Source organism: Oryzias melastigma, linkage group LG14, assembly GCF_002922805.2.
Source record: "Oryzias melastigma strain HK-1 linkage group LG14, ASM292280v2, whole genome shotgun sequence".
Taxonomy (NCBI): Eukaryota; Metazoa; Chordata; class Actinopteri; order Beloniformes; family Adrianichthyidae; genus Oryzias; species Oryzias melastigma.
Window position 1 is genome coordinate 23,199,986 of NC_050525.1, and position 23,159 is coordinate 23,223,144.

Here is a 23,159-nt window from a genome sequence, read left to right on the forward strand (position 1 = left end):
AAGGTTCTGCTTAGCAAGCGCCGCACATACAAACATACGACTCTCTGTTTGGAAGTCCCAAACAAACACACCCAAACATCCAACCTCCATGGGAGTTTCGCCTCTCTGGAAACCCCGGTTGGTCTACCTGGCTGCGTCACACGTAGATAAAATATGATATATCAATATCATATTTTAGGATTATTAGTTTTTCTTTTCAGGTTCATCTGATGCTTTATGTACATGTGTTTTCTGTTTCTTTTTTGACCTCACTGATAGTCACTAAAAGAGAAATGGACTTCTGAAGCCTCAAACTGAGAGTCTAACATTAATGTTTTGCTTTTTAAGGCAGAATTGACCAGCTCCAAAATATACATTTAATTTTAATAGATTTTTTTTTCTCTTTACCAACACGCTAATAAAATAAAGAGTAATTTTTGCTCATAAAACTACAAAAGCTAAACAGAAGCTGTTTTGTAGCTTGCCTCTAGTGGCTGTAACTGGTACTGCAGTTTTTTTTACTTTTTCATGTCTTAACTGTGTTTCAGTGAACAAATTATATCAGTGCAACAAATCTGTTACTCCTCTGTGAAACATATACGACAAATTTAGATGAAAAATGTCATTTTGGAAAAGTGTGAATACAATTTTATTTGTGTAGCACTTTTCAATTACATCCGGGTGATAAAGTGCTAAAAAGAACATTTTAAATATGAGCACATTTTAAAAAAAGTTATAATTAAATAAAAACAAATAAAAACAAATAAGAAAAAAAGATGGCACCAACATGCGAGTATTAAAAGCCATTCTAAAAATGTATTTTTTTAGTTTAAAACTGTCTAGGTTTGATATCAAGTTGAGTTCTGGAGGAATATAATAAGTAGCTTCATAAACATGATCCGTGCCACCGTTTATGCATGTAGCATAAACATTTTTGCAGAGAGCCTCATTTACACCTGCTTATTATGTCTACAGATTACACTAATCTTAATTTAAGATCATCTTAATGATAGAAAAGGAAATAATAGAAAGGAAAGACGAAGAATGCAGGAACCAAGGAGGGTTTTTACTGTTTCGGGAAAACTAAAATAAACAAAAACTTTATTCTCTATGATTTTTAGTTCTGTTTCTTTGAAGAAAAGTGAAAGAATTGAGTATAGAATTTCATCTTTCAGGCCTAAAGTGAAAATTAAAAAATCTGTGTTGTTTTCTAGAACATAGTTCACCTTCGAGTTGTGAGCGGGACCGTTACACGCTCTCCCACTAGCTTATACCTCCTCACAACCCCAACTGGCACAACAAAATATTAGAACTATCCAATTGTACAGTATTGATCCAGATTTCAGCTCAGATGAGGAAAATAAAGATGGATCATGGATCTGTTTGTCTGCAAGTGGATGCATCAGAATGAAGCATTCTTTTTTGTTTTCTCCAGATTCAGAATGATTTGAAGACAGAAATATTCAGAAATGCAGTTTTAAGCTTACTTTTCTATATTATATCACTTTTATTGGCAGAAAAATGCATGTTAAAAGCACAATTTTCATCAGAGTGGGTCTTTAAATTTAGATTTTTCTCCCAGCTGCTCCAAACGAGACGGCTAAAACATTACACGTAGATTTTTTTTCATACATGAATGAAGAGGCTGAGAAAAAAACAATAGAAAACAGAGCGGAGAACAATGAAAGTATTGTGCGGCTGCGATTAGGTATTAAGCAGAAAAGACCTGAGGCCATCTCCTGCCTGCTCCGTCTGGAAATCCCCCTCCTCCATCAAACACATGCTCCTCGCCTCCCTGTTCAGACTTTGTGCGTCCACATCCGACACGAACACAGTGACTCAGCTGATAATGACAGACTGAGCCACCTGCTTCTACCTCACACACAGTCACACACCTAACACCTGGCCGCCCGCCGCTGCTGCTGCCGCTGCGTCTCATCTGCCGTGTCCTTCCCACCTCAAACATAACACATGCAGGAGCTTACTTCACATCTATCATTTGTCAGCTGATCCAGGTAAGACTGATGATGTCATGGGCTCACACACCTTTCTATCTCTGTCTGACTAGAGCTGATCAAAAAGCTCTTTTTTGCAGTTTTAGACTTTTGTTTTAATATTTTTTAAAGGTATAAAAGTTAAAACTTGATCACAGTTTGTGTTTTCTATTTTTTTCTAATTTCCCAATTAATCTAGTAATAGAGAAAGTTAGAATCCAACTTTAAAGTCTTGAAAAAAACGGAATAATTGATTTTTGTAAAACAGTTTTCTCTATTTTGTTTTATTTTTAAACTTAACTTTTTTTTATCTTTTTGTTTCTTTGTCACTTTATATTAACTAAAGAAAATATTTACATTAATCCAAAAATCTTCTCATTTTTAACACATTTTCTTATTTTAATCTGTTTTTTCTTTCTTTTTTTTGCATGTTTACGACTCTAACTTCCATCTCTCTGCTTGGTTTCCATTCTGTGCTCTTTTCACACCCGCCCACTCTTTGTTTTTACTTCTGCCCAAAAATGGGACTTGACTTTTAGTAACATCTTACCTAGAGGCTGTCTTAAATATTGTTTACTAAGTGACTGCTTACTGTGTTTTACCTGAGCATCATCAGCATTAGAAGCTTGAGAAAAGTAAAAATATTTAGCTCTTTCTCAAGATCAGGTCTAAATGTAGCTGTGATTGCACATGCAGATTTACTTTTGTAGAAATATTGTAAGTAACATTTTGATCGTCTTAAAGCAGTTTTAAATTGAAGTTGCAGACTTTTAAATTTAGGTTACACAGACCCTTTCTGTCGATCATCCAGTCATTTCTGTCCCCTGTGTGGGATTCAAAACATCGTCAGGCTGCACTGTTTTCCACTTATGACTGTTGGTCAGACGATGGATCATAAAATAAAGAGCCAAAAAGTAGAAGTGAAACGTGTGCATCTACTGTAAGAAAGTGCGTGTCCCATCAAGGACACAGGCAAACAAAAGAAGAAGTTTGGTAGAAAATAAATATCTGTTGCATCGTCTCAATTAGGGAATCACGTCTATAAAAAAAAAAAAAAAAAAACATTTGTATGAAATCATTCATAAGATGCACATACAGTACTTTTTTCATAAATAAGCAGGTAATTTGCTGCTGTAAATTACTGTTTTCCGATTGTCTGGATGAAAATATTTTTGACTCTTTTTTTTAAAAGCATCTTTGCACTTTTGCATCTATAAGCAACTTTAGTAAAGTTTCCAAGAAGAGCAGGAAGTTGTGGCTTTCACACCTCCTGAGGCCAGCACTCTGCTGCCGTGGTCACTCCGCTGGCTCAAAAAGAACGTTTTACACATTTGTGGTTTTAGGTTTTTGAATTAATTTTGATGATTTTTCTTTATGAATGGTTTAAAAGAAAAGACGCAAAACGAACCCACTTTAATTTTTAAAAAATATGGAAAACACAGATTGATATAGAATAAAAGATGCTCAAACTGGGACCCGAATAGCTGTTTGCACTTTTCTTTAGTTCACACCTTTAAATTGACAGCGAGAGTATGAGTCATTCTGCTTAAAAACACAAAATATGTGAAACTAAAACAAATAGTGTGGAGAAATCATTCTAGATTATGAAATTGGGCAAAAAAATCCATATTTTATTGCAGTTTTTGATGCTATGAAGAAATAGCTATAAGTTTTGATTTGTCATTACCGCCTGTACTGTACACTACAAAGCTTTTTCTGGTCTTGAGCCCTTTTAAGTACACCACACAGGCTCATTGTCAAGTCATTTAAAAGCTTCGAAGCTGCAGCGCTTTCACTTTCAGTGGTTAGAACCACGACAGCACATTATCAGCTCAGGAATACTATTTTCGTCTCCTCGACTCTCATTTTAACTCGCCCGAGCTCCCACAGAGCCGGCATGATTCAAATGGCTCCCTTTTGAAGTGTTTCCCAAGACACCGACTCTACAAGCGTGAGATAGTCTGCAGCTTTAACAAAAAAAAAAAAAAAGGGGGCATTCCAACAAAAACTGCCCCATTACTGCTGCTAATTTCCCCCTTCAGGTTTCCCAACAGCAGACAGCGCTATTAACTGATGTAAAAATGTGACTTCCAGAAACTACACTCGTGTTTTCCATCACAGCTGACTCAAACGTAGCTTTCAATTTAAGGTTTTGATGCCAAATTTCCTCAAGGATTCATCAGTATCCACATCAGGTATCTTTTACTTTCAATTCCAATATTTCTTTTCACTTTTTGCAGTGTTGTGATTCACTCAAGGCCTCAATCTGGTGGAGTATTGATAGGAACTTTTTTTTTTCTGTTTCGCCTTGAGTTAAACTAAACATGCAGAAAGAGTAAATTATTAACTTTTCCTCAATAAACCATGTCACAGCCACTGAACACTTCTAAAAAAAATCCAAAATAGTGCAATAGACGTGATGCTAAATGTGTTCACTTTGAGTTTCTGCTTTTATCTGCAGCAGATTTGACCTGATACTTGACTGACTCACTGTGAGTCACCAAACATTTTCTCCATAAATTCATGACTGACGCAGCATTTTTCTACTAAACTCTGTGACGAAAAGTTTTGGGCTGTTGTTGTTAGTCTCCATATAGGTTGTGTGTCAACTGTGTTATTTTTTTTTGAAAAAATGTGAATTTACCTTGAAAAAAAAAAAATCCTCTGCATGGGCGGGTTTGATGCATGCTGGGAAAACTGCTCTTTATGACACAAAAATCCCCTCCCACAAGCGCTTGAACATCTGAGCTGCTCGTAAATGTCTGAGTTCATTTGAAAACAAAATTCTGCAATAATTAAGCTATGCAACCAAAGTCAAATATTTTGATTTATTCCACTACATTTTCGGTAGGTTAGAGGTGAAATTTACTTCCAAACTGTAGATGTGCTTTCTGAAGGAGAATTTTGGGAGAGAAAAAAGAGGAGACAGGGATCAGGGGAGGTGAAATGAAAGATGAAGAAGCGGGGTCAGAGGTAAAAGAAGGGTGATAATGAGGGCAGAAACCACGAGTCTGGACCGAGCGGGGTCAGAGGGCAGCCGCAGAAGATGAGGGTGGGAGAGGAGAGGGGGGGAGGCCAAAGCGGCGAGGCAGGTCAGCTGACTTGGCCGCATTCCTGAATCCAGATTTATAGCAGCTCGGGGTCCTGAGACAGGCCCGGAGCCGCTGCCAAATTACAGTCATCTAGAGCATTCCTGCGCTGCAAACACAGGTTCGCAGGCTGGTGGCAGTAAGTGCTAGGTGCTGCCTGTTGACAAATGACTTCCTTTGAAGGGCACCAAGGCAGAGGCTGTCAGAGAGCCGTGTTTACTGTCTGCTCGTCTTTTGTTGCCTTTTTGCTCGGGATGAAGATGAAGGACGAAGGCTGGCGTGGATTTTACAATGCGGGGCTCTTTAGTGGAGGATCCTCGCGCATTCACAGTTTGCAATCAGAGCATCTCTGCCTTTTAATGGCAGGTTCCCAGGCACATAATGGCGCTAATAGCACGTCAGACCCAGGGCAGGGTCCTGACCCGACGGCCGAGTCTGCTTCAAGTGGCCGTCGTCCGATAGCGTTTTAAGCAACATTATGCAAATGAGAAAGCACCGATTACAAACATGTGTGTTTGTGTCCTGCAGGCGTTCCCAGGCACCAGTCCCAGGACCTCCCGGGCTATTACTCCCTTCCTCCAGGTGGCGTCGGCCAGATTAGCCCCTCCATGAGCTGGTGAGTCCCACAAAAAGGTCACCTTCTCCTCAAAACATGACATAATTTTCACATTTAAAAAAATGAATATTTTAGTTTCTATTACTCTAAACTTTTCTTTTTAAGTTTTGACATAAAAAAATAATTCCTGAATTGATTTGTTGTTTAAATTGAAGGTAATTCACCTGATCAGTTTCAGAAATGTATAAACTCATTATTTAAGTCTAAGTTCACCAATCAGTAATTTTCCTTCCCTAAAATGAATCATCATCACTTCCCATCATCCCTCCCCTCCATTGTACTCCCTCTGACCTGGGTCAGCGGAGCATACATCACCAGCTCACCTGCTGTCAGACGAGCTGATTCTGAGATCGTTGTCATGGAAACCCTCCACTTTGATCCTGTTTGTTCAGGACTGCTAACTTCAAACTGTTGCCTCTGGTCAAAAGCAAAAGGAATGTGCTGGAGAGCAAAAAAAAAGTGATTAAAAAAAATAATAAATGCTTCAACCCAAAATAATGACACAATCCCAAAATCAAAGGTTTTTTTTACATCTGTGAACAGAAGCTTTGATGATACATAAAGTTGGATGTTTATTAGGAAGGAATTCATCGGTGAAGGGGTGCAGGCAGCTACTTTTACATAAAAAAGGAACCTTTCTGTCTGACCCGAGTTGAGGTGGATTCTGGGAAATGTTGGTCGCTAAAGTCCCACTCCGATCATCTTTTGATCTAGCCCTCCAAAACGACGTCATGACGACGTCATGACGTCACAGATTTTGCAAAGTGAAAATCTGATCATCTATGTATGAATTCACTGTGTTCTGATGATGAAAATGTGGATGGCTTATTAAAAAATTACATTTCAACACTTTTTTTTCGCAAAAATTGTTCGACTGCAATGCATTGTGGCCTTTACTAATGTAGTGAGCATCGATACACACTGGCTTTTTTGCAAAGATTTCTGGGACATTTCTAGTGCACTCAATTTTGGAATTATAGATTCGGACGGCACGATAAAATAGCAAACACTATATAGTGAGTGGGGAAGAAATTCAGACATACACAAAGTCTTCAAATTTGGAAGTTACTATGATGTCATCAGTAGTCGCCGGTCAGCTATGTTAGCGCGTAGCTGCTAGCGCTAGGAAAATACATAACAACGTTAGTTTTATAACTTTAAAAATTCATGCTAAAAAGAAAAAGTCATTACCAACATTTATTCTAAACTTCTGTGCTTCACATTACACCCCCATAAAGAAATGTTTTTTTTCTCTGCGGCACAGCGCGGCGAGGAACTCACTACCACAGAGGGATACACAGTCAAAAGTCCCTATGCGTTTTGCCGTAAGAAATAATTTTAGACACCCCTACCCCTCCAAATGCCCCTGCAGATGGAGGGGTAGGGGAAGAATTTTCGGCAAAAGTTCATCAGAAATTCACCTTTGTTGTGGGGGTTGATGTGGAGAAACCCCGCCCCCCTTCCCCGTTGCTGCGAGCTCTCCCACTAGCTTATAGCCCCTCACACCCCCAACCTAATGCCTCGTTTTCACTGAGCGGTCCAGACTGGACCGGTACGGTATGTTGAGGGTTTCTATTATTAAATGAAACCATTAGGCCGAACCATTTTTGGTCCCCCGTTGGTTGTAGGTCCATAGAAAAATGAACGGACCATCATACGATGAATCTCATTGATTGGTGGAAAGGTTTTACGACAACAGCAAGCGTCCCACTAGCGCTTTTCCCGACTCAAGATCCATACTGTATTCTTCTTCGCCTCCTGCAATCTTCTTGCAAAGAATATTAAATTCTTTGTTTTCCCCCCTCTTATTCATGAGGGTTGGGAACACGCCGAATATGGAGAAATGCTGTAGTCGCAAAGCTACGCATTCGGTCTACACCCTGCATGCACCTTGATGGTCCAACATTGAACAGAAACGCTCGCTTGAATTGCCCGGACCGTTCTAAACCAGCCAGGAGTGGATCGGTCCAGTCCGGTCCGGACCGTTCAGTGGAAACGAGGCATAAGATTATCAGTTCAACAGTAATGGCGAGCATTATTGGAGACATCCAGTTTTGACCAGATTCCAGTTTTGACCAGATTCCAGCTCAGACAAGGAAAACGAAAACGTACATGGATCTATTTTCTAACAACATTTGGTTGTCAAATACTGATTCATGACAATTTAAGTAAATAAATTCTCAGAAATGCTTAATTTTCTTTATACATGTCCTCCATCATTAGACTATACCACTTTCATCGGAGTGGGTCTTTAGTAATCTCCAAATCAAACAGTGGAATTTGTCCACGCCAGCGACTCACCAACAGAACTCCTTTAAGCTCTTCGAGCTCTGGAGCATCTCCAGAGCTTTCAGGGTTCAGCTCCTTGTCATGCTGGTTTATTGTGAACTTCACTCACTCAGAGCAACACAAATCTGTTTATTATAACCTACAGAAACTGTGCAGCACAAATCCCATCCAGAAAAACTTAACGTCTTCCATCAAATGTCACAGAGATTTGCAATGAAAGCATTCCAGCTCTGTTTTGAGAGGGACAAGCTGCCGTCCCCCCCCTCCACATTTCTCAAGGGCTTTTGTCTCATTCAGTCAACAGCAGTGGAGTATGGATTTTCACAAGTATTAATAACAGATAATCCCTGTAACCCAGATTATCTGCCTGTGTAGTGGTGAGCTTCTTTGTTGAAGGAAGAGCTAGTCTTTAAATGTCAAGCTGTTGTTTTCTGTAGTTCTTACTCGAAGCCGGGGACTCCTGTCCTGTCCTCCACATCGGCTCCGTCCGTCTCCTGAGGTCCGTCTACTCCACTAGGTGGAAGCAAAACATAAAGCGGATCTTAGGAATTAAGGAGATTTTTTTGTTTGTTTGTTTGTTTTTTGTTATGCAGCTTTTCTATTGCGCCTGCTGGGGTGTAAACATGTTGTAATCACAATCCTTTATTGTTACGGATGTTGAAAGTTGACTTAAATACTGCAGTACATTTTACATTTATTTGAAGATCAGTTGTGTAGAACGCCATCTGAGTTTCTTCAATGTAAGTAAAGGAAAAAAAATCTAAGTAAAGCTGCCCAAAAAGAGCAGGTCCTGCAGCTTTTCCTCCTCATTCCCATCATACCTCTGTTCAGTCATGCTTTTAGAAGGTTTTTTTCTTCCATCCTGTCAGGTTGTCATCATTGAGGAGCTGTTGTTTGGGGTAATTCTGATTGTTGAAAGTTGGCTTCCTCCGTCGGCTGCCAACTCAAACAAACGGTTGATGGATTGTTTATTAGGCTTAGTGTGTTTGGTGTAGGTGAGTTTTCTTTTTTTTTAAACGGGTTTAGTTGTGTGAATGAATCACACTGAGCAATTTCAGCAATCTTGGTATCAAAATGTTCAGCTCGTTCAGGACATTACTGCTTGTACTTTTGGTATTGATATATTTTATGTTTTTTTAATAATAAGTTATGCAATGTTTCTGCACCATTGAAAATGAATGGAAAATTATTCATACTTTTCAAAAACTTTGTGCACTTGATAGAAATGCAATTTGAAATGTATGGTATCGAAACGTTCAGAGCATTCAAGACATTAATACTTGTACTTTTAGTAATCATACATTTTACGATTTTTGAAAATGTTATCCAATTTCTGCATTTTTTTTTCCAATAGTTTTTTAAAATTTGTTGCACATTTGGAAACCTACCTAATATGTAAAATGTTCAGCACGTTCGGGACATTCATGCTTGTACTTTTGGTATTCGTACACTTTAAAATGTTATGCAATTTTCTAGAAATTCTTTAAATTCTTTGCATACTTTCTGCAAATAATGCAAGTTTTGTATCAAAATGTTCAGTGTTAAGGACATTATTCAGCAATTAAGTACATTGCTTCCGCATCTTCATCAAATTCAAGGACCACATTCAACAAAAAGCATTCACACTAGCAAAATCGCAGGTAATGCATCTTTTTTAACCGAGCTTTTAACTTAACTTTAGATCAACTTTTGAGCTATTTCAAAAGCATTTCCAATGGTCTTTTAATTAAAACTAGAAAAGTTGCATTACCAGCAATAATGCTGAAGATGCTGAAGCTTGATGGTGACACAATTTTCTTTAATTACTGAAGGGATTTGCTGAAAATGCAAAAGCTATGTTAAACTTGCTAAAAGACTGGAAATTCCATCAAAGAACTATGAAAGACCGCTAAAGTTGACCTTAATTTCTGAAAATTTTTGAAGTAAAATTGCTTAAAAATCCCTAATACATGCCATTTTTGCAAACATATTTAGCGTGTTGCCTAAATATGGCCTAAACTCCAAATTAGCTAAAAAAAAAAAAAAGCTAGCTTGTCACTTAAATACTAGCTGAACTCTAAAATTGCCTCAGTAAACTAAATTAGTAAAAAATAAATGTTAGCCTGATGCTAAAATAGAAAGTAAACTCTATATTAGCCTAAAAACTATCAAATTAGCCAAAAAGGTTGGCCTGTTGCTAAAATATTAGCTAAACTCTAAATTAGCATTAAAAAAAACCTCAGTAAATGCCAAATTAGCCACAAAAAAGCTAGAACACACTGCTTAAATACTAGCTTAACTCCAAAATAGCCTAAAATTCCTCAGTAAACTAAATTAGCCAAAAACGTTAGCATGTTGCTAAAATAGAAGCTAAACTCTAAATTTGCATAAAAATCCCCAGTAGATAACAAATTAGCCAAAAACGTTAGCATCTTGCTAACATCTTAGATAAAATTACTATGAAAGATGAAAACATAGCCCATGAATAAATTTAAAGGCTTGTGGCTAATCTTCTGAAATTTTTTTAAGTTTTTACAAGCTGAAAAACGTACGGAAAGGAGCAGGAGAATCACTATTGTGTGTAAAATTACTAAGCAGTCAAACAATTATGCTATTTTTAGCCAAAATCCAGAAAACTGTTGTAATGTGAATGAAGAAATACCTTACTTTTCTTTATGTGTGTCCTCCATCATGAGAAAAGTGCCACAAGAGCATCACCAAAAACAGGATTTTCATTGGAGTGGGTCTTAAGCAGTTGATCATTTTACAGCCTCAAAGGAGATAAGGACGAGTGATCACAGTCAAGATGGGGAACTTGTTTTAACCCAAAGTTATGGATTGAAGTGCACCCGCTGAAAGGAGTTGGTGTACCAACTTTCTACTTATCAAAGGCTCAAACTTTTCCATAAAAAAGCTAAAAGCGACCACCTGCTGCCCTCTCTCAGGCAGAGCCAGACCGTCTATCCTGGCCTGTCCCCCTGTGGATTCAGGCAGCCCTACTCCTCCAACCTCCCCAGCGCCTCATCCTACTCCAGGTACCGCAGCCAGCAGGCTGGACCGAGCCAGCGGGGGGAAAGAAATCCCACAATTGACAGAAAGGCTTCGCATCTTCAGCTCCTGGTTACAGCACATTTAAAAACCGCGGATCGCACAGATTTCTGCTCTAAATGTTGTGATTGTGCTGTAATCAGGACCAGTCCAGAGTGGAGGCGAGTTGCTGCCCCCCAAAATCTGCTGTTTTCTGCTCCTGCTGCCTTTAAACTATTCTTTATTTTATGTGTGTGTGTTCCTGATCATAAAAAAACTCACAATCTGACCAAAATGGTTCTTAAAAATTCAACTTTTTAAGAATTTTCTTGGCACACACGTATCAGAAATATGAAGTTTTGCTTTGCAACACTTGATATGTGACTGTTTGGACCCTGATCTGATCACACAAACACAGTTGTGAGTCCGCTTGCAGCACAAAAATGCTTTCTGTGTCTCACAGTCTCACATCATGTCTAATAGGTGGGATTTCTGCACACTGTTGCAATGAAATGTATAAACTTTAAAGAAAAGATTATTGTGCAGAAAGTAATCAGAGTATTTTATTTGTGTATAAATTCTAAATTAATTAAGATTTACAGATAATTTTAAATGAATTGTGCATTAGCCAGAGTTTCACTTTTTGCTTAAATAAAAGGACAAAAACAAATATTTATGTGTTTTTTCATCTTTTTTTATTTTATTTTCGCTGCCAGCAGCTTCAAAACGCTTCGGGTATTTGACACAAAAGGTACCAAAGCAAAGATCTTGATTTTATACCTAAGAAACATTTACTACAGAAGATAATTTGCGGTTTAATCAAACAATCTTGCAGCTTTTGGAAACTTTATGTTTGAAAGTGATAACCTGTCTTTTCCAGCGACGCTTGGGTGCCCTCTAGTGGTCACAAGTGTTAATCTATTTGCTGCAAACGTATATTTTAAACTTTGCCCATCTTGCCTCATTCATAAGAGATGTACAAAGTAACTAATAAGACAAAATGGTAAAAAATACATCTTTCAGTTTGATTACACCAATATATAAGTCAGACAGTGATCGTCCTGCAGGCTTTTATATCCTTCTAGCTCATTGCTTCTGCAGAACTGCTGCTGCTGCTTCAGTCTCATCTCCCACCCTCACTCTGCATCTCTCTAAAGTCAATTTTTTTGTCCCTTTTTTCTTCTCCTCTGCCAACTTCTCTCTTTACACCAGGTTTCCTCACTCTCTGATGCTCGGACCATCCGGCATGCACCCTACAGGGATCCCCCACCCAGCCATAGTGCCCCATTCAGGCAAACAGGAGCACGATCAGTACGACAGGGGCATGTATGTGTAAGTATTGCCCCCACACTCTGTGACAAGCTCGCTTCCATCCCTCCATCCATCCGTCCGTCCATCTGTCTGTCCCCACCTGGCTGATCCTCAAGATTTGGAGTCAGATAATTTCTTTTTTTTCTCCAACAGGAAGCAGCAGGTGGAGACCAAACGGGAGAAGGAGCCCAAAAAACCCGTCATCAAGAAACCCCTGAACGCCTTCATGCTGTACATGAAGGAGATGAGGGCGAAGGTGATCGCAGAGTGCACATTAAAGGAGAGCGCCGCCATCAATCAGATTTTAGGACGGAGGGTGAGGGATGCACACGACCTAAACAAAGGAGTTTTGCATGAACAGACTGTAAAAGAGCAAAGATGGAGGTCAAATCCCACAAACGTATTTCCTGTCTTTGCTTTCTTTATAGACATTAGTAGAAATAAATGTTTCTGTCAGGTTGTCTTGAAGTTGAATCATGGCATCTGAGATAAAAATTTGCATAAGACTTATGGAAGACTTGAAGATGACTAGAACATTTAAAGAGGACTTGAAGAAAACTTGAAGAAATTGTGAAAAAGGCTTGAAGATTTCAGAAGAACTTGAAAAGGACTTAAAGATGACTTTAAAAAGACTTGAAAAAGACTAAGAAGACAAAGAAGACTTTCAAAAGACTTGAAGATTATTAAAGAAAACAAAGAAGACTTACAGAAGACTTGAAGGCTTAAAGAAGTTTTGAAGAAGAGAAGACTTGAAGATTACTTAAAAAGACCCGATGAAGACTTCAGGAAGATTTAAAGAACACTCTTGGAAGACTGATAGAAAACTTAAAGAATGATTAAAGAAGACTTGAAAAAAACTCAATGACTTAATGAAGAAAAGGAAGACTTACAGAAGACTTGAAAATGACCTAAAGAAGACTTGAAAAAGGCTTGAAAATTTGAAGAAGACCTGAAAAAAGCTTAAAGATTATTTTAATAAGACTTGTAAAACAGAAGAAGACTTTGAAACACTTGACGAAGAGTTGAAAAAGACTTGAAATGACTTAAAGACTTGAAGAAGATAAAGAAGACTTACAGAAAACTTGAAGATGATTTACAGAAGTTTTAAAAAAGACATAAAGACCATATGAAGTCTTGAAGAGGAGAGGACTCAAATATTCAAGACTACTCTAAAAATATGTGAAAAAGACTTGGAGAAGACTTGAAGATGACTTAAAGACTGGACGAAGACTTTAAGAAGGTATAAAGAAGACCTTAGGAACACTCATAAAAGACTTGAAGAATAATTAATGAAGACTTGAAAAAGACTTGGAGTTTTAAAAAATACTTATCAAGACTTGAAAAAGACTTGAAGGAGACTTCAAGAATACTTACAGAAGACTTGGAGACTTGAAGAAGACTTATAGAAGACTTGAAAAAGACTTGGATACTTAAAGAAGACTTACAGAAGACTTATGGGAGACTTGAAAAAGACTTGGAGACTTAAAGAAGACTTACAGAAGATTTGAAAAATACAAAAATAACTTACAGAAGAATTTAATAAAACTTGAAGGAGACTAAAAGAAGACTTACAGAAGACTTGGATACTTAAAGAAGACTTATCGGAGACTTATAGTCTTTTGGAGACTTAAAGAAGACTTATAGGAGACTTGAAAAAGACTTGGGGAATCAAAGAAGACTTGCAGAAGACTTGAAAAGGACACAAAGGAGACTTAAAGAAGACTTACAGAAGACTTGGAGACTTATAGGAGACTTGAAAAAACTTGGAGACTCAAAGAAGACTCGCAGAAGACTTGAAAAAGACTTGAAGACTTAAAAAAACGTATAGAAGAACTGAATGCAACTTGAAGAAGACTTAAAGAAGATTTACAGAAGACTTGGAGACTTATAGGAGACTTGAAAAAGATTTGGAGACTCAAAGAAGACTTGCAGAAGACTTGAAAAAGACTTGAAGGAGAATTTAAGGAAAACTGATATAAGACTTAAAGAAGACTTAAAATATTTGAAGAAGACTTGAAAAAGTCTTGAAGAAGTATTCCAGGCGCCACGATTCAGCTTCCAGACAATGTCTCCTGAATGAACGGGAATCTTTGACATATTTCTATCAGGTTTGGTTTTCACGAGTGTTTTGTTTATGTTTTGACCTGTGATTGTAGTGGCACGCGCTGACTCGGGAAGAGCAGGCCAAGTACTACGAGCTGGCCAGAAAAGAAAGACAACTGCACATGCAGCTCTACCCGACCTGGTCCGCTAGAGACAACTACGTAAGCATTTCCCCGTTCTCCCGCCTGCTTCCCGCTGTCCTGCCGCTCTCCACACCGCCACTGCATGAATGTGTTCAAAGTTGAATTACAGTCAGGAGTTTGGGATCATTTGGTTGCTGTGGGCACAGTGAGGTTGGATCAGACAAAAACTGAAGACAGTAGAACTGTTTGTTTTGTTAGCACCATGTATAGATTGTCAAACACTGAGTTTGGCTTAAAGCAGCTCCTAAAAGCTGGGAGTTACCCCAATATGTCATAGCGAGACCAGAACCTGTGTGCTGCATGCAAAAATACGATGACTGATGTGGGGATGTGCTGAATCTAGGCTGCTGTGTGCCTCTGACTTCTCAGTTTGCTGTTGAACTCTTGCAGGAGGCGGGCCTTAGCGGGGTCGCAGGGGAAAAGAATAAAGCTGATTGGGTAGGGACTCGTCTTACGGTGAATTTATACCTCTGTGGTGGGAAACTTTTGAGTATGTGAGGAGCTGCATGAAAAAAGGGGCTTGTGGGTAATCTCTGTGCAGGGAGGTTTGCATGCGACTTCCAGGAGAAATCTGAATGACTCACACACTCCCAGCCTCACGTACGGCTCATGTTCTGGTTGTCAGTCTAAGACTCATTCTGCAAATTTAAGACTGAAAGATAGAAAGACTGCCTTTATACACAGAGGTATAAATACGCCCATTTTGTCTAACTAACAGAGCAGGGATGCATGTTTGGCCTCACTGCCGAAGGACTCGTTATCCCTTTAAAAGCATCTGTTAAATAGGTTTAGGTTTAGTCCATAGCACACTGTTTTCTTTGCTGCTTCTCTGTAGATGCATGGACAATCTCTGGAATAGATTCATTTTCTTCACGTTTTGGGTACTCCAGGAGCTGCAGAACCCCCTGTGATGTCATTAGGCTGAACTCTATGGAGAGAAATAAGTATCGCCCTGATTAATGTGTTCGTAAATCTTGATTTGTGACTCCTATAAGACATTTTGTGCATAAGTACAAAAATTACAAAATTAAAAAAAAATACAATTTACACATGCACAAATGAAAATTAACACTAATTACACACGCAAATCTTTCAAAATTGCACACAAATCACTTACTACTCAAGTTACACACGAATCTGTGGAGAGACTCTTTAAGTCTCAGAGATTCTTCCGCAAGTGGTGTGTTTAAATACGACTAGAATGCTCGGTCATCAGAGTTTTCTTATCAGCTTTTTTCGAATTTACGCTATTTAAGCTACGATATGTGGGTTAGAATTTTTTAGAATTATTGGGTTTAAGAAAGTGGCAAAATGTCAAGCTTTAACGTATATTATTTACAATCCAAGTTCAAAGCAGCTGATAAGAAAACTCTGATGATCGAGAATTCTAGTAGCATTTAAATGCATCACTTATGGATGAATCTCTGAGTCTCACCACAGATTTGTGCGTAACTGAGGTTTTGTGTGTTTGTAACGAGTGCTTGGTGTGTAATATTTAAAGATTTGCATGTGTAATTAGTGTAAAACTGTTGTCAATTTGTTAATGGGTAAATTGTATTTTTTTTTTATTTTATAATTTTTGAACTTATGCACAAAATGTATTATATGAATCACAAATCAAGAATTATGTACACACAAATTATAAATTACATAATCCTAAATTGTGCACAAATCAAGAATTACAAACGCACAAATCAGGAATATACACGCACAAATCAGGAATACGAACGCACAAATCAGGAATACACAAGCACAAATCCTAAATTACACATAAATCAAGAATACGACACTCACAAATCAGGAATACAAGCTCACAAATCAGGAATACGAACGTGTTCGTAATTCCTGATTTGTGCATAATTTAGGATTTGTGCATGCATATTCTTGATATTTGTTCGTAATTCCAGATTTGTAAGTAACTTAGGATTTGGGCACAAATTCTGAATACGCATGCTCAAATCAGGAATACAAACACAAAAATCAGGACCACACACGCACAAATCCTAAGTTATGCACAAATCAGGAATTATAATGGACAAATCAAGAATATGCACGCACAAATCAAGTGTACACACGCACAAATACAAATTTACGCACAAATTAGTAATAAAGCACGGACAAATTAAGAATGCACACGCACAAATCAAGACTTACAAACTCACAAATCAGGAATATGCACGCACAAATCCTAAGTTACACACAAATCAAGAATTCCACACGCCTAAATGGGGTTGATACTTGTTTCTTTCCATAGAACTCAGATAACCGTGAGCACAGGTGTGGTGCGCATGCATGCATCGACTAAAGCGACCGCTCTGCAAAAGTTCAGCAGCAGCCAAAAACAAACAGATATCTGCAGAATCAGCTGAGCATGTCCGGTACGATCCCTATCAGGTTTGTTTCTTGAGGTATCTGTAGGTATCTGCAGAAACCTCCTTTCTACTCGCCTGCACTCCCCATTTGGCTTTTTAGTTTAAAAAAAACAACAACAGCGAATGGGTCTTGAAAGCCCACATCTCGCCCCCACACCTGTGGAGGGCTTCTCCTGCAAGTCACCAAACAAAATCAAACCGCGCATGAAGCAGTGTTTGCACACGCAGTCACACCTCCACACACACACACACACACACACACACGGACACCCACAAATGCAAAGAGCTTCATTTGCAAAACGAGTTGTTGTAACCACATAGACAATCCTGAGAGCGAGCGGAGGAGGGGAGACATCGAAGCGTAGGCTGCAGATTTCTGTACCCACATCCTTCATCTCAGCCAAATGAGGCCTCACTTCACCCTCAGCCGATCCCTGATCTTCACCTCAACAGTCACACCTTTCTAGATCCACCCAGCAGAACAAACGCTTCAACCAAAAGGAGCTTTTTGGATCGGCTCGGCCGTCCAGCCGCCGGTTCTGGGAGGACGCGGCGTTTTGCATGAGCAGAGTTCTGCGCCACGTGGTTTCTCGTTTCTGTTTCTTGCTTTTTCTCCTGCATTGCCTGACCTTGATGCTGGTTCTTGCTTTTGACTTTTAACAAGTTTTTTTCAAATAAATGACAACAGCGTGGGACAAATCATTAAGATTTTGGGCATTTTTTTATATTAAAATATTTCTTGACTTTTACGCAATAATATTATTGCTGGTGAATTTATAAAACCCAACAACTCTTCTCACTTTTTGGGGGTTTTGTCTGTTTTTCCTCGCAGGGCAAGAAGAAGAGAAGAAAAAGGGAGAAGCAGCAGGACTCCAACACAGGTAAACGCGAGGCTCTTTCTGCAGACAGATGACCACACTCAGATCCTGTGACTTTCACAGAGCTGCGCTCTGAGGCGCTCCGTCCCGCCGCCGCCGCCGCCTGCAGCAGGCAGGATGTGCTTCTAACGTCAAACCGCCCACCCACTCTACTTTCCAAGTAACTGGAATCAGACGTTTTTATCCTGAAGCGCGACTCTCGATGAGCTGAAGAGAGATGCTCCAGACTTCCACGAAAACCAAAGCTGAACAGGAGTTTGAGTTGGTTTTAGGTGACACATAAATACGACCGGTTCTGGCTTCTTTTTTTAAATTGTCTTAATAAATTACATACATACATTTTTTTCTGAGTTTGTCTTTGGGAATTTGAAATCTGGAGTGTTTTAGTTCAAAGTGCATAGAAACAAACAAAATAAATCATATCTTTTGCAACTTTTGCATTTAAATCTGTCTGTGTGAACAGGTGGATGATGGGTATTGCAGTCTATTATAATCAGCTGATTTATTTAACACTATGGAATGCTCAAAAATGTAATTTCACAAACTGCAAAACCCAAAAATCTTAAGAAAGTAAAAATAGTATTAGGGCCAGTTTACAATCAAACATTTTTTTAATTACGACTTTAAATCTCATACATTTATGAGAAAAAAGTCGTAACTGTTTGATAAATAGAAAGTCATATTACTCATGAATTAAAAAGTCATTGACTAAATTTATTACTTTTTTTCTCGTAAGTTTACGTGTTTTAAAGTTGTAAATGTATTAATTCAAATATCGTAAATTTACAAGAAAAAAGCCATAAATTTACGAGAAAAAAAATACATTTAGAATAAAAAAAGTCATTAATTTACAAAAAAAGAAAATGTCAATTTTCTACAAAAATGTTGTATATTCATGAAAAAAGTCATAAGTGTAGAACAAAAAAAGTCATAAATTTAGGAGGAAAAAAATTATTAATTAAGGAGAAAAGAACCAAAGTGAATGACATGGAGCTTTTTGTGAAGCTTTATTTCCACATTAGTGTCAAAATCAAAGAAATTCTGACTCTTTATGTGACTCAAGGTCAAACTATTTTCCCAGAAGCCCATTTGTTATCTTACATTTTGTAAGATATTGTCATGCACAGAAAGAACAACAAAGGAGAATGAAAACAGCGTTGCAAACATCCTCTTCTCCAAATGAAACGTCACATTTCAACATAAAACAACAGAGAGAAATGAATATAGTCTGTTACGTTAGCATAAGAAGATGGAAAACTCTGAAAAATACGTTTCCTCACATGAAAACACACAGACTTGGAGGAGATCTAGTCTTTCGTGGACTGGAAGTGGACAGCTGCTGCAGAGATCCTGCAAGTCGCCCATCCATAAATAAAACATGAACAAGCTGTAAATCAAGCAAAGTTTAGAAAGATTTACTTGAATTGTTTTCTTAAAATAAGAATTCATGGTAAGACTATTTTACACCCCAAAGGCAATTTTTTTTTGTTTTTTATATTTTTTTTTTTCTTTCAAATTTTCAGAACTCTTTTTGCAGTGCAAAAGGTCTCAGTTGTCGCTGACGGAGTTGTGATAATTCACACCTTTACTAAAAAGTCGCCTTTTAAAAAAAAAAAAAAAGTTGTAAAATTTGAAGGTGGACTTAAAAGTCAGAGAAGATTTTTTTCTTGCTTGTTTTCTCTTTCTTTCTCCTCGTTTGCTGCCTTGCTTTTTGGGCCAATGATTGCAGATGTTGCGTTTCTACTAACTGTTTTTCTCGTTGGCCGGCTCTGGAGCTCTGGAGCTCTGGAGCTCTGGAGCTCTGGAGTTCTGGATCTCTGGAGCTCTGGAGCTCTGGAGCTCTGGATCTCTGGAGTTCTGGAGCTCTGGAGCTCTGGATCTCTGGAGCTCTGGAGCTCTGGAGTTCTGGATCTCTGGAGTTCTGGAGCTCTGGAGCTCTGGAGCTCTGGAGTTCTGGAGTTCTGGAGCTCTGGAGCTCTGGAGCTCTGGAGCTCTGGAGTTCTGGAGTTCTGTTGCCGTCTTCTAACCTTTTCTCCTTTCCTCGCTCCTCTCTGCTTCCTCCTGTTTGTGCATGCCGCTCCGCTCTCTGTGGTCAGACCCGGGTTCTCCTAAGAAATGCCGGGCTCGCTTCGGCCTCAACCAACAAACGGACTGGTGCGGTCCCTGCAGGTTTGTACCAAACTTTTGCCCCAAACTTTCAACCATTTGCACTGTCCTCCTCCTGTCACCTCTGAGAGAAGCTGTGGAGGCAGTTATGACCAACATCCTAAAACGTTAAAGTGCCATTTTAATCATCTTTTGATCTGCTGTTAAAGACATTCAATCGTCTTTTAATTAATAATGTCATTTTTATTCAAAATCAAAAACTTTTTTAGTTCTAGCTTTCCTCGTTTGAGCCACAAATATTTAAAAATTCCATTTTAAGTTTCTTTATAAAGGCTACAATGACATGTCAGTTTTCATGGGAATGAGTCTTTATCTCTCAGGATTTGCATTTACAAAACTGGATAAATGAAGTTATAACTGCCTCACACAAGCTCCGCCTCCAGAGAAGTCATGTGATAACTCTGCATGGTGTTTGTCACTAACCTGCCACTGAAAACTGCTGCAATAAATCCATGAATTTACAACACAACCATTTCTTTGAGAATTAACCAATGAAAAACTCACTGAATCAACAGTGAAATCATATTTTCTGCATCATTTCATTCATTGTTTTTCTCTTGTCTGTGTTGTCACAGTTAAAAACAGCTCAATGGAGGATGTTTTCTTAGAGGGAAATACACAGAAAAGGGTTACATTTTTGATTCATTGGCAGGGAACGATGTTTTTCCCAAAATGATGATGCTGTCGAGGTTTAATCCCGTGTTTCTTGTCTGCTACTTCTCCACAAGTCCTCCCAAAAGAGAAATTAATGCAAGTTTAGATGCTCAGAGATTAAATTAAGAGGCTAAAAACATACAAAAATATTTGTCAGATTTGCTCTTTTTTTGAACGTAATACTTTTTGCAATGAAAATTTCAAAATAAAAGTCGTTTATTCTTTTTAGCGTTTTTTTTTCATGTCCGTAAAAGTTGTAATTCATTTATTTCAAACAATCAAACGAAAAAAACAAAAAAAATACCAAAAAAAGACATGTATCAATACATATATAAACACCTAATAATGATTTTTTGTAATTTACTTTTTATTTTAGCCTTGTTATACAGTTTTCACAAACTTCCCAGAAAGATAAAAATAAAGAAATAATATTAATAGTAATAATAATAAATACAATAAATCATAATTTTAAAGTAAAGTAAAGTGAGAAACAACACCCAGAAAAGATAAAATAATAATAATAATAATTTAAAAGACAAAATTAAAAACAGCTTAGCTTTAGAATTGGTTAAGTTGGACGTATTACTGTTATAGATAACAAAGAAGGACCGGAGCCCCGCCCCTAAACACATAATAATTAATCATGAATTTGTTTTTATGCTTAAAAGTTTTTAGACTTAAAAAAGGATCTGTTAACCTATTTTCTTAAATTTAGTTTAATATTTAGAGTAAAAAATAAAGAGATTTTGGATTTACATGCAGATTTATGTCATATGTAGAAGCTCGGAAACTCAAACTAGTTTTCATATTTTTTTATGCAACCAGTTTAAAAATGATTCTTAGATTAAACATTTTTGAAGGGACATCATTTATTATCATTAAACAATTATTATTGTAGAAAGTCTTTCAAAGAACGGCCACAAACCCTGAAGTCTGAGCTCAAACTTAATTTTTTTTTCTTAAAAACTCTTCAGTTGTGTTGCTGTGAGTTCTGTTTGTGTGCTTGCACCCCGACTGCATCACAGCAGGACTCGGGAATGTGTGTGGTTCTGCAGAAAGACGTTCTACCGCCACAGAAGTGTAGCAACCCCGTCGTCTTCCCCACTACCACGTCATGGAAATCTGAGTGTTTCGGTTTTTAAGAGAACAAAGAGGGCTGAGTGTGGTTTGAGCAAATCCTTATCACCACAGTTCAACACACACCCAGACACACACACACTCCCTGCAGCGTTGCATTTTGACGGCATTCTTAAGCCCATCTGCTTTCAACTTTCTCCATTCATGCGATGTGGTGAGAGGCGCCTTTTGATGGTGAACTCTGACATTTAGAAATCACTTTCTGTTGCAGTCCTGCTCCCTTCCTCTCCCTCTGTGTCTAAATATGGTTTAGCGCCTTTCCCTGCGGTTAAACCTGGTGACTCATATCATATTCTGGTAATGATCATGGGATCCTGTTAGGCGCTTTGATGCTGCACTCAGCGGTGCACGACTCGTCTTTTAAGTACGACACCTCAGTAAGACCAGCAGGTCAGCGTCACTGCTGTGAGATCCAACACCTTCCAGGTGTGACTCAACCTGTCTGGGGCTTTGCTTACACAACACTGTCAAACCTCTAAGGGCTTTTATTGTTCATGCTTTCATACAACCCCAAAATTTGAGGGAATTTATTTATACGGCAGCAGGTTTTTCCTGAAAATTTCAAAATAAAAGTTTTATTTTATTTTTTTAAAGGTGTATATTTTTTGTATATGCAAAAGTAATAAAAAGAATTATTAAAAATAAGAAAAACAAAAGATATATACATATCATACTTAGGATAATTAGTCATAAATTTATTGGGAGGTAAAAAAAAATGCAAGTTAAAAGTTAAAGTACACATGTACAGTATTTTATTGCCTGTTCAGTGAATTGGATTTAGAATCTAGCGTAAAATACACAGAAACATTTACATTTTTTATTCATCCATCCATCCATTTTCTTGTCCGCTTCTTCCCTTTCGGGGTCGCGGGGGTGCCGGAGCCTATCCCGGCTACTGAAGGGCGAAGGCGGGGTACACCCTGGACAGGTCGCCAGTCTGTCGCAGGGCAAATACTTTCCGTAACCGGGAGTTGAACTCGCAAACTCCGTGGTGGGAGGCAGCGTTGCTGACAACCGAGCTAATGTTCGGCATTTTTTATTCATTAACAGAAATAAATGTTTCTGCCAAAATTAACACTTTTAGCTTCAGTTTCTCAAAAAAAATGTCTTTTTAATGCAACTGCTCATGAAATTAAGAGTTTAAAAACATTAAAAATATTTATCAGAGGTTCGACATTTTTAAACTTCATAGTTTGGGCTAAAATTTTCAAAAAAAAGGTTTTTCATTCTTTTTTATGTATTTTTTTTATCCTTGAAAGTTGGGAATTAGTTTATTTCTAGCAATGAACCAACGAAGAAAAAAAGAAAAATTAGGATAATTAATCCTTAATTGATGCAAAGGAAAAACAATAAAAAATAAAGGAAGATATAGAAATACACATTCATATCTTTAGCAAAAAGTACTCTATTTCAGTGTACTAC

At 38.0% G+C, this 23,159-nt stretch overlaps 1 protein-coding gene and 1 long non-coding RNA gene across 14 annotated transcripts in view; one reads left to right on the forward strand and one right to left on the reverse strand.

The window, feature by feature from the left end:
* Positions 1-23,159, forward strand: part of tcf7 (transcription factor 7) — a 69,262-nt gene that overhangs the window by 43,298 nt on the left and 2,805 nt on the right. For 2 of the 10 annotated variants that reach the window (XM_024265593.2, XM_024265631.2), the window contains exons 5-12: positions 5,591-5,678; positions 10,892-10,981; positions 12,186-12,305; positions 12,438-12,600; positions 14,441-14,548; positions 14,921-14,968; positions 17,735-17,783; positions 19,877-19,949. In XM_024265593.2, coding sequence (XP_024121361.1) covers positions 5,591-5,678; positions 10,892-10,981; positions 12,186-12,305; positions 12,438-12,600; positions 14,441-14,548; positions 14,921-14,968; positions 17,735-17,783; positions 19,877-19,949 — 739 coding nt within the window. Of the gene's footprint in view, positions 1-5,590; positions 5,679-10,891; positions 10,982-12,185; positions 12,306-12,437; positions 12,601-14,440; positions 14,549-14,920; positions 14,969-17,734; positions 17,784-17,843; positions 18,120-19,876; positions 19,950-23,159 lie in introns of those variants that run through there. The other 8 variants (XM_024265640.2, XM_024265637.2, XM_024265622.2 and 5 more) reach the window with 7 other exon arrangements.
* On the reverse strand, positions 383-10,974 carry LOC112142355. Of its 4 annotated transcripts, XR_002918579.2 has the most exons (5): positions 10,614-10,936; positions 8,789-8,903; positions 8,412-8,480; positions 6,002-6,119; positions 383-5,675 (listed from the first exon to the last, which is right to left on the reverse strand). It is a non-coding gene; the product is annotated as an uncharacterized LOC112142355 (long non-coding RNA). The 4 variants fall into 4 exon arrangements; XR_002918578.2 differs by lacking the exon at positions 8,789-8,903 and having other exon boundaries at positions 10,614-10,974; XR_002918581.2 differs by lacking the exon at positions 8,789-8,903 and having other exon boundaries at positions 10,609-10,936.